Consider the following 14812-nt stretch of genomic DNA (forward strand, 5'->3'; position numbering starts at 1 on the left):
CTGTCACACAGACAGCTTCACCAGCAATCAGCACAGCGACGCCCAGCGCCCGGCATCGCTGTGCACGTTAGTAACCAGCGCGCTGATGCAGGAAGCTGGTAACTAACATACACATCGGGTATCTAAGGGTCGCACGTCCCTTGGATAGCCGATGTGTACATTAGTTACCAGCAGATCGCTGGTCTCCCGCCTGTCACACGCAGCGATGCGTGGTGGCCAGCGGGAGACCAGCGACAAAAAAAAGTCCTGGCCTTTCCTGCAGCGATCAGCGATACCGGCAGGGGGGTCGGTCGCTGATCGCTGTCACACACAGCGATCTCGCTGGTGAGATCGCTGTTGTGTCACAAAAATTGTGACTCAGCAGCGATCTCACTAGCGAGATCGCTATGTGTGACGGGGCCTTTAAACTCTAAGGTGTTTCAGAGAAAAATATACTTGGCTACCAAGGTTTGGGCAGCATGAATCAGATGATATGTTCCCTTTAAAGAGAAAAAAATATTTCTTGACATAATTAAAAGGACATTTTTATTAAAAATTCAGGTCCAGGTTTACATAGTAATTACACATTACTCTACATTGCTGTGAGAAACACACTTAACTCTTTCCCATTTTTAGTACCACTTGTATATAACATTTGATTTGTGACAGGTAGATTCATTTTTTGGGACAATGGATAAACTGTAGCCATAAAGTGGTGGAGTAATCTTTAGTGTGAGGCAGAATGTATGAACTTTAATATAGCATATGAGCAATGATTATTCTTATCTTCACTTTGTAGTTTCCATTCCAATTTAGTTATTGCCATCAATGCAATAAATAATAAATGAAATGGTGCTGTGTATGTTCAACCACCACTCTATTTAGATGAGTTTTAGAAAAGCACCACTTTTTAAATCAGTCAGGATCCCAGTGGTTGCACTCCAGGTGATCAGTAAGTAATTATTATCTATTCTTTGGATAGTAGATAACTTACTAAATCGTGATAATCCCTTATCACAAAATGATGCATCTATACATAAAATACCAAATTCAGCTCCTGTGAAAGGGGCTCTGGAGCAGAGTTCCTTGCATATGAAGTAGATGCGGCATCCATAGCTGATCTGCGATCAGTGCCATTAACCATTTAGATGAGAATATCAATCTCTGAGTGGTTGTTGGTGTATGAAAGAATCAGCTCCCATTGTCCCATTTTATATGATCATGTGGCAAAGATGAATTGACTTGGTAGTTGGTGAGGTGACCTGCTAAAGGACCCTGTTGTTGCCATCTTTATATTCCTATGATGCCCAGTCATAGGCCATGTGCACACATTGAGTATTTGGTGAGTTTTTACCCCAGTATTTGTAAGCCAAAACCAGGAGTGGAACGGACAGAAGGAAAGCATAATAGAAACATTTGCACCACTTCTGCATTTTTCAACCACTCTTGGTTTTGGCTTACAAATACTGGGGTAAAAAACTCACCAAATACTCAATGTGTGCATGTGTCCTTAGATTAAGTTTCATAGGAGACCAATGATGGCACATAAGGGGACTAAAAATAAAGTAATACAATAAGTTATTTCATTAATCACCTGGCTCTATATATGGAAAAGTAGCACTGGATCTTCTAACTATTGTTCTCTAAAATGCTGAAGTGTTTCAGAGAAAAATATATCATACCTGTCTGTAATTGTACAACCAAGCTCTGATTCATGCTGACCATGTTTTGGGCATCATGAATTGCATGACAGGTTCACTTTAAAAAGTTTAAAAATTTAACAGAGCAAAACTCAGTACCATAGTAATCTATGAACCTAGGCACCAATCCAGTGCCAAATAGTCACATTTAGAAAACATTTTAAATTTTGACTACTGTGTGCACTAATAAAAAAGAGCAATTTAACCGTTATACTCTACATTCCTCCTATCTTAAAGTTTAAAAATTTGAATCACCTACTTTATTCTCAGTAAAAATGAAGAAATAAATTAAATAAAAAATAAATATATTTGATATTGACAATTCTATAACAATCCATTCTATCAAGGTATAAAATTTATGAACCCATGTGTTAAATGCCGTAAGGAAGAAAATTGCCAAAACTGTGGAATGTTTGGTCACCACACCAACTAATAGATATTATGATTCAAACTACCGCTCATCCCCCCAAAACAAGCACTGATAACAAAAAGGGTAGGGAAATGCAAATATAAAAATCTAAATTGGCTGTGGAAACCAGGGCACTAAACCAATTAAAGAAGATACATATATAGAATTCTCATAAATTCCCACTTCAAAATATATATATTTTTCTTTTTTAGGAAAAATTATCAATGAGTTGAACAAGAATAAACTGCACACAAATACACTGATATATTTTACTTCTGATAATGGAGCACACCTGGAGGAAGTCTCCTCTTCTGGTGAAATTCATGGAGGATACAATGGAATCTTCAAAGGTAATACAGTCCAGAGAAAATACTGCCGTTGTCAATTATATTGATAATCCTGACATTACCACATATAGGAAAGCTATTACTGCGCATTAAGTATCTAAAACTAATTTAGCTATGCAATCAAAAACTAAACCTTTGAATGGGCAGTAATATACTGCTTTATTTATCACTGTTGGAAATGTATGTTGAGTGTTTTGTAGCTTAATTTGTCTTTTTTGATTTTTAAACACATAGAACATAAAGAGATTGTCCAATATTCAGATAACACCTTCTCAATTATTATACTGCTCATTGTAAATTAAAAAAAGGCGTATGCTAAAACCCCTGTCACACACACAGCGATCTCACGTGCGAGATCGCTGCTGAGTCACAAGTTTTGTGACGCAACAGCGATCTCACCAGCGAGATCATTGTGTGTGACAGCGATCAGTGACCGGCCCCCCTGCCGGGTATCGCTGATCGTGCTCGAATGCCCTGGACTTTTTTTGATCGTTGGTCTCCCACTGGCCAGCATGCATCGCTGTGAGTGGCAGGCGGGAGACCAGCGATCAGCGAGCTGGAGCTTGTAACCAAGGTAAACAGCGGGTTTCTAAGTGCCACGTGGCGCTTAGAAACCCGATGTTTACCTTGGTTACCAGCTCACTGTACCAGCGCGCTGGTATCTAATGTACACAGCGAAGCCAGCGCTCTTCGTTGCTGGTGCTGATCGCTTGTGAAGCTGCCTGCCAGCGACACACCAGCGATCCTGACAAGTTCATATCGTTGTCGGGATCACTGGTGAGTCGCTATGTGCGACGGGGCCCTAAGCTCCGCTTCTGTCATCATTCCAGAGATGTTGGCATGGGGGTCTCCTGTGGCTCACATGACACTGTTATGTCACATGAGCCCTGCAGCCTATCAGTGACCACTCAGACTAAGCTGACAAAATCAAACTGCTGATGTTCTCTCACTTATTTGTAAAGTCCTGTTGGTGCTATATGAATTAAATTATTATTATTATTATTATTACTTCCTCTGGATGTAAGTTTTCTCCTACGGAAGTATTAAATAAGTGGTCGAATAGCACTCACTGATTGGCTGCAGGGGTCACGTGACCTAGTTATGGCTCTTTAACCCTGGAAGAGCCAGTACTAACATCGCTAAAAGGCATCAGCACTGGAAATAAGTACAAGCGTTTTTATTTAAATAGAGGAACATAGTAATTGAGAAGGGGTTGTCCAAGTAGTAAATAATCCCTTTAAGAGAAAACAATTTATGAAATTTATAAATAAATATTCTTTATTGCTTAGCCTACAATCTAATGATTTTTTTTCTCCCAAATTTCTAGTTTCCAACCATTATTTCATTTTTTTCATATATTTTTTTTACTGAATACATACATGCTTTGCTAAAAAACTTCTTTCGTCAGCTCACCAAACCATAGCAAATGCGAAATCTGGAGGAATGTTATCAATCCTGGGCGGTGCAGGGAACTTGGATTCCGGAAAATCTTGTAGGCACAATACTCAGGAGATGTTCCAGCAAATCAAAAGACTTTATTAAAAAAAATGATTAAAAACAGAATAGATGCATAAAAAACATATGGTTCACCAATGTGACAGACGCTTACGCGTTTCGGACTAGAGAGTCCTTACTAATAGCTTTTATGCATCTATTCTGTTTTTAATCATTTTTTTGGAATAAAGTCTTTTGATTTTAATCATCCTTTGGTCGAAGTTGCTGGAACATCTCCTGAGTATTGTGCATACATGCTTTGCTCTTTGCTGTATTGTGGGTTTTTTGACTTTACAGATGCTTGCTATCAATCTTGGATTTTGATTGTTTTTATCGCATTCAGTATATATTTAAATTTATTTAAAAAAAATATTTGTTACCTTTAAAGGTGGAAAAGCAACTAACTGGGAAGGAGGAATACGTGTACCTGGACTTCTAAATTGGCCCGGAGTTATAAAACCTGAGACAGTTATTAACGAACCAACAAGTAACATGGACATATTCCCCACAGTTGTAAAGCTCAGTGGTGCAGATGTTCCACAGGACAGGTAATTATTGCCAATAATGTAACATTTATAGATATTTCATTTTATTTGAACTGCCTTTGAATCTAACTACTGTGTTATAAACCTGTTGTTACCTGTGTTACCTCTTGATGATATTTCTTTCTTTTTCTTCATCAATGGTTTATCTATGTTGAATTTTACAGCAGTAGCTAGAAAGTTTTTTATCATGAAATTTCAGGCATGTAAGAAGTTATTTATTTTAACTGAATGTTCTACTTACAATACACCATATTACACTTCAGTTCAACATTATTTGCTAGTTAGTTTGTATGTCCTTACAACAGTATAAATGTAAAGTGGCCAAGAGCAGTAGTCATGACCGAGCTGCTGTCCCGTTATGCTCTGGCACTTTACAGAAAAACTGAGTCCCAGTTCCAGTGTGCAGTAAGGTGTGGGGTGCATCACACTCTCTTGTAGGCCTCAGGCTTCCACTGTCTGTAGGCCTTCATTGACAGGATATGCTGCACACAACTAAGAGGACACCAAGTTCTTTTCAACCAACAGAAGTTTACTAGACAGTTCAAGTTGATCAGATTGTAACATGTGGGATAGAGCACAACACATCTTTAGCCCTATTATTCATTCAACCTGGATTATCCCTATGTCCACTGGCTCTGTTATTCCCAGAGATTTCCTGTCCAGTTCCGCAGTGCATCTGGGATCCGCTACATTCCCTTCACACGGTTCCATGTCCATCTTCCCCTGTGCACGAGGACACAATGTGCCCTTTTGCCCCTATGCATGACATTGAGCTCATGACGTTACCATAATGTCCACACTGGAGGAGAAAAGTCACTATGGCAAACTGATCTGGCTAGGTCTTTAGAGAAAATGTTTGGTCACCAGCTGAGGGCATGGCAGCAGAGGAGAAGTAAGGGACCTAGTCTCCAAATACATCCAGCTGCTTAAACTGTGGCATCTAATCTGGAATCACTGATTGAGCCAGGCTGGTGACACTAAGGTAAATGAAAACATTTTGGTTAGCTGCAGACACCATGTGAGGAAGCTTAGAAGTTTACTGTGTGCTTATATTTTTTGCAATAAATGCATAGACAGTAAGCAGTTAGCTTTCTCAAGTGGTTGCTGCAGATATCTACAGGTTCATCATTTAACTCAATCTATGTACTATGTTGTGAGTTCATTTTCCCCTTCACCATTGAGGTCTGATGAACTCCTTCTTCTGGTGAAGGAAGGTAGTGAGGCTGATTACCAAGCACCTGAGCAGAATGATGATGACTGGGTGACTGGAATTGCTGACTGGATATAAGGCAGCCGATGCCCTTCTGCCTTGCGGGTGATTTCTCTGAGGGATTCTAGGAGACCAGTCTGATTCCTGCTCCTCAAAAGCTAAGTTTTCTGCTCTGCTTTTTGCATTTGTGTTTTTGTTTTGTTTTTGCCTTATTTTTCTGGATTTCTGCCATTCCCTGCTGGGATGAGCTGAATTCCTTTTTGCTCTGTCTTCAGAAAATACCTGAGTACTGATATAGTCTTTTTGAAGCCTAGCGTCTTCAGGGCTTTTTTCCCTATCAGTCTGTTGGCTCTTGTTTTGATAGGGTTTTTGGCGGATTGCAGACAGCAGCTTTTCTATCCTGTCCTATTTAGTTAGCTTGGGCCCCATCATTTACTCAGCCTATCTTTCTATCTGTGTGAGTGTTTTTTCATCTTGCTTCACCGTCATTATATGTTGGGGGCTGCCTATTGCTTTGGGGTCTGCTCTGGGGCAGTTTAGATTTCCCTTTCTGTCTTTAGGCTATTTAGTTCTCTGGCTGTGATCGAGGGGTCTAGGGCACCGTAGGAACCCCCCATGGCTACTGCTAGTTGTTGTTGATAGGTTCAGGGGTCTGCAATCCGATAGCTGCCAACTTCTCTGGTTTTCTGGACTTAGCTAGTATTTCTGTTTTTGCCTCCTATGGTGACTCATTCATAACAGAATCACCCGCCATACCGCAGATCCTAGGGCACTCAATAGCAGGAAAGAATTGTAAAAAAAAAAAAGTGTGTATATTTTTTCCTCTGTATTTTTTTTTCTCTCAATGGAGATAAAGCAATTGTCTGATCGTGTGGAGCAGCTCGCTGCGGAAGTGCGGGGAATTTCCGCCTACCTTGCTCATTCACATGCTGCTGAACCAAAGATCCCTACTCCTGATGTGTTTTTTGGGGATCGGTCTAAATTTTTGAATTTCAAAAATAATTGTAAATTATTTTTTGCCTTGAAGCCTAACTCGTCAGGGAGCTCCGTGCAGCAGGTTAAAATTGTCAACTCTTTGCTGCGTGGCGATCCCCAGGATTGGGCGTTTTCTTTGAAACCAGATGATCCTATTCTGACTAATGTGAACGCATTTTTTCAAGCCTTGGGGTTGTTGTATGACGAACCTAATGCTATTGATCAGGCTGAAAAGACCCTGTTGGCATTGAGCCAGGGTCGAGATTCTGCAGAATTGTACTGTCAAAAATTCCGAAAGTGGGCGGTCCTAACTACCTGGAATGATAATGCCTTGGCAGCTCTCTTTCGGAAGGGTTTGTCAGAAGCCGTAAAAGATACTATGGTGGGATTTCCTGTTCCCTCTGGTCTTGACGATTCTATGTCATTAGCCATTCAGGATGATCGGCGTTTACGTGAACGCAGGACTGCACGAGAGGTGTTGCCACCTGTTGAACAAGTGTCTGAACCTATGCAATGTGATAGTTTTGTCCAGGGAGCAACGTCAGGAGTTCAGAAGGCGTAATAAGCAGTGTTTTTTTTGTGGAGATGCCTCGCATATTATTTCTGTCTGTCCTAAACGAGAGAAACGTTTTGCACACACGTTTTCTGTGGGTGGTGTTCAACCTAAGTTTCTTCTGGCAATTACTCTGATCTGCTCCCTGTCCACATTTTCCGCCAAGGCTTTTGTGGATTCGGGAGTAGCCCTGAACCTAATGGACTTGGATTTTGCTAAACGTTGTGGATTTCCTATGACACCTCTGCGGACGCCTTTCCCTTTGAGGGGGATTGATGCTACTCCTTTGGCAAAAAATAAGCCTCAGTTTTGGACCCAGGTGGTAATGTGGGTCGCCCCAGACCATCAAGAAAATTGCAGATTTTTGGTGTTGCACAATTTGCATGATACCATTGTTCTGGGGTTTCCCTGGTTGCAAATTCATAATCCAGTTTTGGATTGGAAATCTGTGTCTGTGGTGAGTTGGGGTTGTCGGAGTGCCCTTAGTGAGGCTCCGGTTTTTTCCACCTATCCTCAGTCGCATGATGTTCCTACTATTTGGCGGACTTTTATGATGTATTTAGTGAGAATGAGTCTGTGTCTTTGCCTCCTCATAGGAGTTATGACTGTGCAATTGAACTGAGCCCGGGGTGTAAATTTCCCAAGGGTCGGCTCTTCAATTTATCTGTACCCGAGCATGAGGCTATGCGATCCTATATTAAGGAGGCGTTGGAGAAGGGTCATATTAGACCATCCTCTTCACCCTTACGTGCCGGTTTTTTTTTGTGGCCAAAAAGGATGGTTCATTAAGGCCTTGTATTGATTATCGTGCCCTCAACAAAATTACTATTAAATATCAGTATCCGTTACCCCTGATTTCAGATCTATTCTCCAGAGTTAAAGGTGCTTGCTGGTTTACCAAGCTTGACCTCAGGGGGGCGTGTAATATTATCCGCATTAAGCATGGGGATGAATGGAAGACGGCGTTTAATACTCCGGAGGGACATTTTGAGTACCTGGTGATGCCTTTTGGGCTCACTAATGCCCCTTCTGTCTTCCAGTGCTTCATGAACGACATGTTCCGAGACTTTGTGGATAAATTTTTGATTATCTATCTGGATGATATTTTGATCTTCTCCAAGGATTGGGATTCTCATGTGGAACATGTTCGGACTGTGTTCCGGATCTTGAGGGAGAATTCCCTGTATGTCAAAGGATCGAAATGCCTTTTTGGGGTACAGAGGATTTCATTTTTGGGATTTATTTTGTCTCCGTCAACTATTGAAATGGATCCGGCCAAGGTACAGGCCATTTATGATTGGGTTCAGCCCACTTCATTGAAGGCCCTCCAGAAGTTTTTGGGTTTTGCTAATTTTTATCGGAAATTTATTGCAAAATTTTCTAGTATTGCCAAGCCATTGACTGATCTGACTAAGAAGGGTGCTGATGTATTGAATTTGTCTCCGGAGGCTGTTTCTTCCTTTCAGGAGCTGAAGCGAAGTTTCACTTCTGCCCCGGTTTTGCGGCAACCTGATGCCTCACTCCCATTCCAGGTAGAGGTGGACGCTTCTGAGATTGGTGCAGGAGCTGTTTTGTCCCAAAAGGATCCTGTAACATCTAAAATGAATCCCTGTGCTTTCTTTTCCCGAAAGCTCTCTCCATCTGAACGTAACTATGATGTGGGGAATCGGGAACTGTTAGCCATGAAATGGGCATTTGAGGAGTGGAGACATTGGTTGGAGGGAGCTAAACATCAAGTCGTGGTCCTCACTGACCACAAGAATTTGATTTACCTGGAGTCTGCCAAACGCTTGAACCCTAGACAGGCTAGGTTGGCCTTGTTTTTTAAACGTTTTGATTTTGTGGTCTCTTTTCTTCCTGGCACTAAGAATGTTAAGGCAGCCGCCCTCTCTAGGAGCTTCTTTGCTGATTCTCCTGTGGTGACCAAGCCTGCTACCATCTTAGGCGAAGGGGTAGTTCTTTCTGCCATCTCGCCCGATTTGAGATGTGCTCTGGAAGAGTTCCAGGAGGACAAACCTGAGCGTTGTCCCAGTGGAAAGTTGTATGTTCCTGACCAGTGGAAGAAGAGAGTGATGTCTGAAGTTCATTGCTCTGCATTGGCTGGTCATCCAGGTATTTTTGGTACTAGAGATCTGGTGAGTCGGTCTTTTTGGTGTCCCGCCTTGTCTCGTGATGTCAGGAATTTTGTGCAGTCCTGTGGGACTTGCTCCCGGTCTAAACCTTGTTCTCGCTCTAGTGGGTTGTTGATGCCTTTGCCGGTCCCCAGGAGGCCATGGACCCATATTTCAATGGATTTCATCTCTGATATGCCAGTCTCTCAGAGAATGACTGTTATTTGGGTGATTTGTGATAGGTTCTCTAAGATGGTTCATCTTGTACCACTCCCTAAGTTACCATCTTCCTCTGAGTTGGTGCCCCTGTTTTTGCAACAGGTGGTTCGCTTGTACGGGATTCCTGAGAACATTGTACCTGACAGAGGAGTTCAGTTTGTATCTAGATTTTGGAGGACCTTCTGTTCCAAGCTGGGAATTCAGTTGTCCTTCTCCTCTGCTTTTCACCCTCAGACCAATGGGCAGACGGAGAGAACAAACCAGACCTTGGAGTCGTATTTGAGATGTTTTATTTCCGCTGATCGGGATGATTGGGTTTCATTTTTGCCCTTGGCCGAATTTGCTTTAAATAATAGAGCTAGTTCTGCCACTTTGATGTCACCTTTTTTTTGTAACTTTGGGTTTCATCCTCGATTTTCTTCAGGGCAGGTGGAGCCTTCTGTCTGCCCAGGTGTTGACACTGTAGTAGAGAGAATGCACCAGATCTGGGACCAAGTGGTGGATAAGTTATCTCTCTCCCAGGAAAAGGCCCAGCGGTTTTCCAACCGACATAGGACCATTGGTCTCCAGTTTAAGGTTGGTGATATGGTTTGGTTATCATCAAAAAATATCTCTATGAAGGTGGCTTCTCCTAAGTTTAAGCCTAGATTTATTGGACCTTATAAGATTTTGGAGATTATTAATCCGGTCTCTTTTCGTTTGGCTCTTCCTGTCACATTTAAAATCCATAATGTGTTTCATAAGTCCTTGTTGAAGAGGTTTGTTGAACCAGTTGTTCCTGGGGTGGCACCTCCGGACCCTGTATTGGTTGAAGGTAACATGGAATATGAGGTAGAGAAGATACTGGATTCCTGTCTGGCTAGACGGAGACTCCAGTATTTGGTTAAGTGGAAGGGTTATGGTCAGGAGGATAATTCCTGGGTCTCTGCCTCTGATATTCACGCCAAAAGATTGGTGCGTGCCTTTCATCAGGCTCACCCTGATCGCCCTGGTGGCGTGGATGAGGGTTCGGTGACCCCTCCTCAAGGGGGAGGTACTGTTGTGAGTTCATTTTCCCCTTCACCATTGAGGTCTGATGAACTCCCTCTTCTGGTGAAGGAAGGTAGTGAGGCTGATTACCAAGCACCTGAGCAGAATGATGATGACTGGGTGACTGGAATTGCTGACTGGATATAAGGCAGCCGACGCCCTTCTGCCTTGCGGGTGATTTCTCTGAGGGATTCTAGGAGACCAGTCTGATTCCTGCTCCTCAAAAGCTTAGTTTTCTGTTCTGCTTTTTGCATTTGTGTTTTGGTTTTGTTTTGCCTTGTTTTTCTGGATTTCTGCCATTCCCTGCTGGGGTGAGCTGAATTCCTTTTTGCTCTGTCTTCAGAAAATACCTGAGTACTGATATAATCTTTTTGAAGCCTAGCGTCTTCAGGGCTTTTTTCCCTATCAGTCTGTTGGCTCTTGTTTTGATAGGGTTTTTGATGGATTGCAGACAGCAGCTTTTCTATCCTGTCCTATTTAGTTAGCTTGGGCCCCATCATTTGGTCAGCCTATCTTTCTATCTTTGTGAGTGTTTTTTCATCTTGCTTCACCGTCATTATATGTTGGGGGCTGCCTATTGCTTTGGGGTCTGCTCTGGGGCAGTTTAGATTTCCCTTTCTGTCTTTAGGCTATTTAGTTCTCTGGCTGTGATCGAGGGGTCTAGGGCACCGTAGGAACCCCCTCACGGCTACTGCTAGTTGTTGTTGATAGGTTCAGGGGTCTGCAATCCGATAGCTGCCAACTTCTCTGGTTTTCTGGACTTAGCTAGTATTTCTGTTTTTGCCTCCTACGGTGACTCATTCATAACAGTACTAGATTTGGACATTTATATCAGAGCCCAAAACTGCTAACAAAAACATTTAAAAAAAGCAATCTGCCCAAACTTTTGGACCCATTCACATCACTAAAACATATGCAAACTAGCTCTCCTACAGAGATCAACCCAACCAAAGAGACCCATCTCTAGTTTGTTTGATGTGCCTTAATTTGTTTCAGAAGTCTTTGCATAATCAGACATTGACTAAAGGGCCTGTCACACTAAGCGATATCACTAGCAATATCACTGTAACATCACTGGTTTTTGTGACGTAGCAGCGATACTGCTAGAGATATCGCTATGTCTGATACTTACCTCCGACCGGCTCCCCCACTGATTATCGCTGATCGCGCGAGAACATCCTGGACCGTTTCTCGTCGGACGCTTCCTGCGGCGCCGACGAGCGATGTGTGGACGCGGGCGGGAGGACGTCAGGATCACCTCGTCTAACAGGTAAGTAGCGACCCCCGACCCCTGCTATGTCGCTGGTGAGATCTGCCTGTGTGGCAGCTCACTAGCGACCACTTAGGGATGCACCAGCGATCCTGACCACATCATATCGCTGGTCGAGATCGCTGGTGCATCGCTAAGTGTGACAGTACCTTTAGAGAGTAGATTGCAAAAGGTGGCTCCAGAGAGAGAGTTTTCTCTTCTGAAAGAGAGCTGTTCTACGTATAAGAAAAAACATTTTAACATTTGTAATAATAAACCTTATATTAATTTGTATTTTTTGATCCATTTGTTATTTCCTAGATCCATATAGACTCATTCATGTATAATATGAAATAATGAAAGCCGTATATATTTGTTTTTGTATTAAAAAAACAACCTCAAGTAAATTGAAAGCCATATATTAAGTCAGCCTGGCAAGGAAAATTAAGATCTTTGTAGTGATAAGAAATGCTGGGAGGTGATTTATTTAGTGTATTGTTCCTTATAAAGATCATTTTATTAAGGATCTAATTAAAAGCTGTATAATTATATTGTACACTACAGAAATTTTAATATGAATGTGTGCACTGTAAAGTGGTGCATGGTGTGCGCTAAACAAGAGCGAGGCGGCTTGTCTGACTTTTTGTCACTTAGGAACTGTACAAATGCATTTTCAGAAAACATTGCTCGATAGCACTATATTTTCAGACGTGAAGCTTCATTTAAATTGCAGAACATTTGCAACAAAAGGTATAAATCAATTACTTATTTAAAAGTTGTTTAAGTGTAAGAACAACTTTTGCAACTTTCTAATCTATGTCTTCCTTTCAGCCAAGTGGTAAAAGAAAGCCAAGCACTTTAAAACGTGACCTGCTTTACCCTCCCAATTTAAAGTTAAGTTAATTTGTAGTTGAATTAGTTCATCAAAGTGCATTAGAGCATTTTCTTAGCATTCTAAATGTTAAGTTGCTATCAACAGCAGGGTCACTTTTAATTTTGTGCAGGAGGATTGGAGCACCATCTGACAGACAGTCACTTCTGCCCAAGTGCAATGAAGAGGCACTCCAAAGTTTATGATTTATTGAATGCTTTTAGGAAAGGCGATGCAAAGTAACAGTACTAAGCACATTATTCAGAATATTTTTTTAAAGCAATGCTGCTGGAAACTTGCAGAAAAATGTAAAGGCAAATATTTTTCTTTTTCTTGACTTTATTTTCAAACACTTAACGATCTATTCTTAACCACTGCATTTTTTTACTATTAAATTTTACTCTGTATGCTATTTGCATATTTCATAATACTTTATTTAATACAATTATTGTGATAGCACATACACTATATAAACAAAAGTATTGGGGAAACACATCTTAACTATTGCATTCAAGTTTACATTCAGTCTCATGTGTACCAGGAGCTTACTTGCAAGTCTTACATCACCAAGCACAATGATAAGCATGTCACCACTGTACTCTAGAGAAGTGTAAATTTGCTCTTTAGATTAAAGAATCACACGTTTCTATTTAGTAGTCAGATAGTGAAGTCTGAGGTTGGTAAAGTCTAGGGGATCCTTACCTGCCTGACTCCTGGAAGTCTCTTTTCTATTCTGGTGTACAAAAGATACTTCATAAAGACTTTGTTGGCTACATTTAGTGTGGAGAACTGGACTGGCTTTGCATAAGATCCCAAGCTAAACCATATGGAACAATTTTCAGAAGAGCTAAAAGGAGATCGTGAACCAGGTTCTGTACTCTAGCATCAGTTTGTTTTCTCACAAAATTATATTTTAGTGGAATGGGCAAAAAAATCCCGCATAGACAATTCAAAATATTGAAGAAATCCTTCCTTTATGGGCTCTTGTAAATAACCACCTTTTCTGTCCAAGTGCGATCTGGCAAAACATTGGATCACACTCAGATCAATGTTATTCTATGTGGCCATGCACATGTCCAATTTTTTCCTCAGCACACAGAAATCACACAATGCCCGATTTGCATCTGTAAATCGAATCACACTTGGCAATGGGTCCATCCAAAAAAAATTGTTGAATAGATAAGCGTGTGCGCAGCTTTAGTAGGTGCCAGAGTAGGTTCCCACACCATTAACATATATTAAGAGATTCGGCACTCAACTTAAGTGATGAGATAATTTAATGTTGTCCACACTAGTAGTAAGCAAAACGTTTCGGTCTTACATCAGACCTTCATCAGTTACAGAATAAAGTAAGGTTATTAGGTCAGGTGGACCAATAATCTTGGTTGAAGATCACTAGATCATTAAACATTCCGTGTCATGAAAAAGTAGGGCAAGGGTTGTCAGACCTGTGCACATATAGGGTTAATACCATAAATCTCCAAATCATAATTAGTTATCTAGTTATGGTGCAATTTCCACCCTTTTCGTAAGATTGCATTACAGCAGCGGCTCAAATACGTATGAAAAAACAGAGAAATAGAGTCTACGCTATTTATAAAAATACTAAATTTTATTTATCATAATAAAATGACATAGAAAATTTAAATATGCAGAAGACATTAATTAAGATTATTGATGAGCAGAGACAATTACCAAAAAATATCTAAACATCATAGAGTGACCCAAATACCCTAGATCATAGCATGAATGCCCTGCATCCACAATAAATCATGTAGGGCATGTAATAAATGCCACCAGTTAGGCTAATCTCCTCTGGGCAGATTAAATCCAATTAGCAAATAAATCCCTGAGGAAGGAAACTTACACCGTAACGTACTCCGGGGACCGGGTCTCCTGCGCCCACCTTAAGCATGACGGGTAATTATTAGCATATGCCATGCAGCTATTTATTTAACTATCATTTTTGGCTATGTAGCTTTTCATCTATCCGCCACCTCTGGACAAGATTTCCTGTTTCTTTGCTACTCAGCATTCCCTTAGCTTCGATTAGACTTTCTATTAAATGAAACCATGTAACTGTATACACAGGTCTATAGTATTTTTTCAATTGCAGTCTAT

The 14812-nt window shown here is 41.1% G+C and overlaps 1 protein-coding gene across 3 annotated transcripts in view; it reads left to right on the forward strand.

Moving 5' to 3' along the window:
- The window catches only part of STS (steroid sulfatase), a 345407-nt gene that overhangs the window by 179040 nt on the left and 151555 nt on the right, over window positions 1–14812 (forward strand). For all 3 annotated transcript variants that reach the window (XM_073565968.1, XM_073565969.1, XM_073565967.1), the window contains 2 exons: window positions 2301–2438; window positions 4318–4477. In XM_073565968.1, the coding sequence (XP_073422069.1) occupies window positions 2301–2438; window positions 4318–4477 (298 nt within the window). The remainder of the gene's footprint in view (window positions 1–2300; window positions 2439–4317; window positions 4478–14812) is intronic.

Source organism: Dendrobates tinctorius, unplaced genomic scaffold (assembly GCF_039654945.1).
Source record: "Dendrobates tinctorius isolate UK_male_01 unplaced genomic scaffold, ASM3965494v1 ptg000016l, whole genome shotgun sequence".
Classification (NCBI taxonomy): Eukaryota; Metazoa; Chordata; class Amphibia; order Anura; family Dendrobatidae; genus Dendrobates; species Dendrobates tinctorius.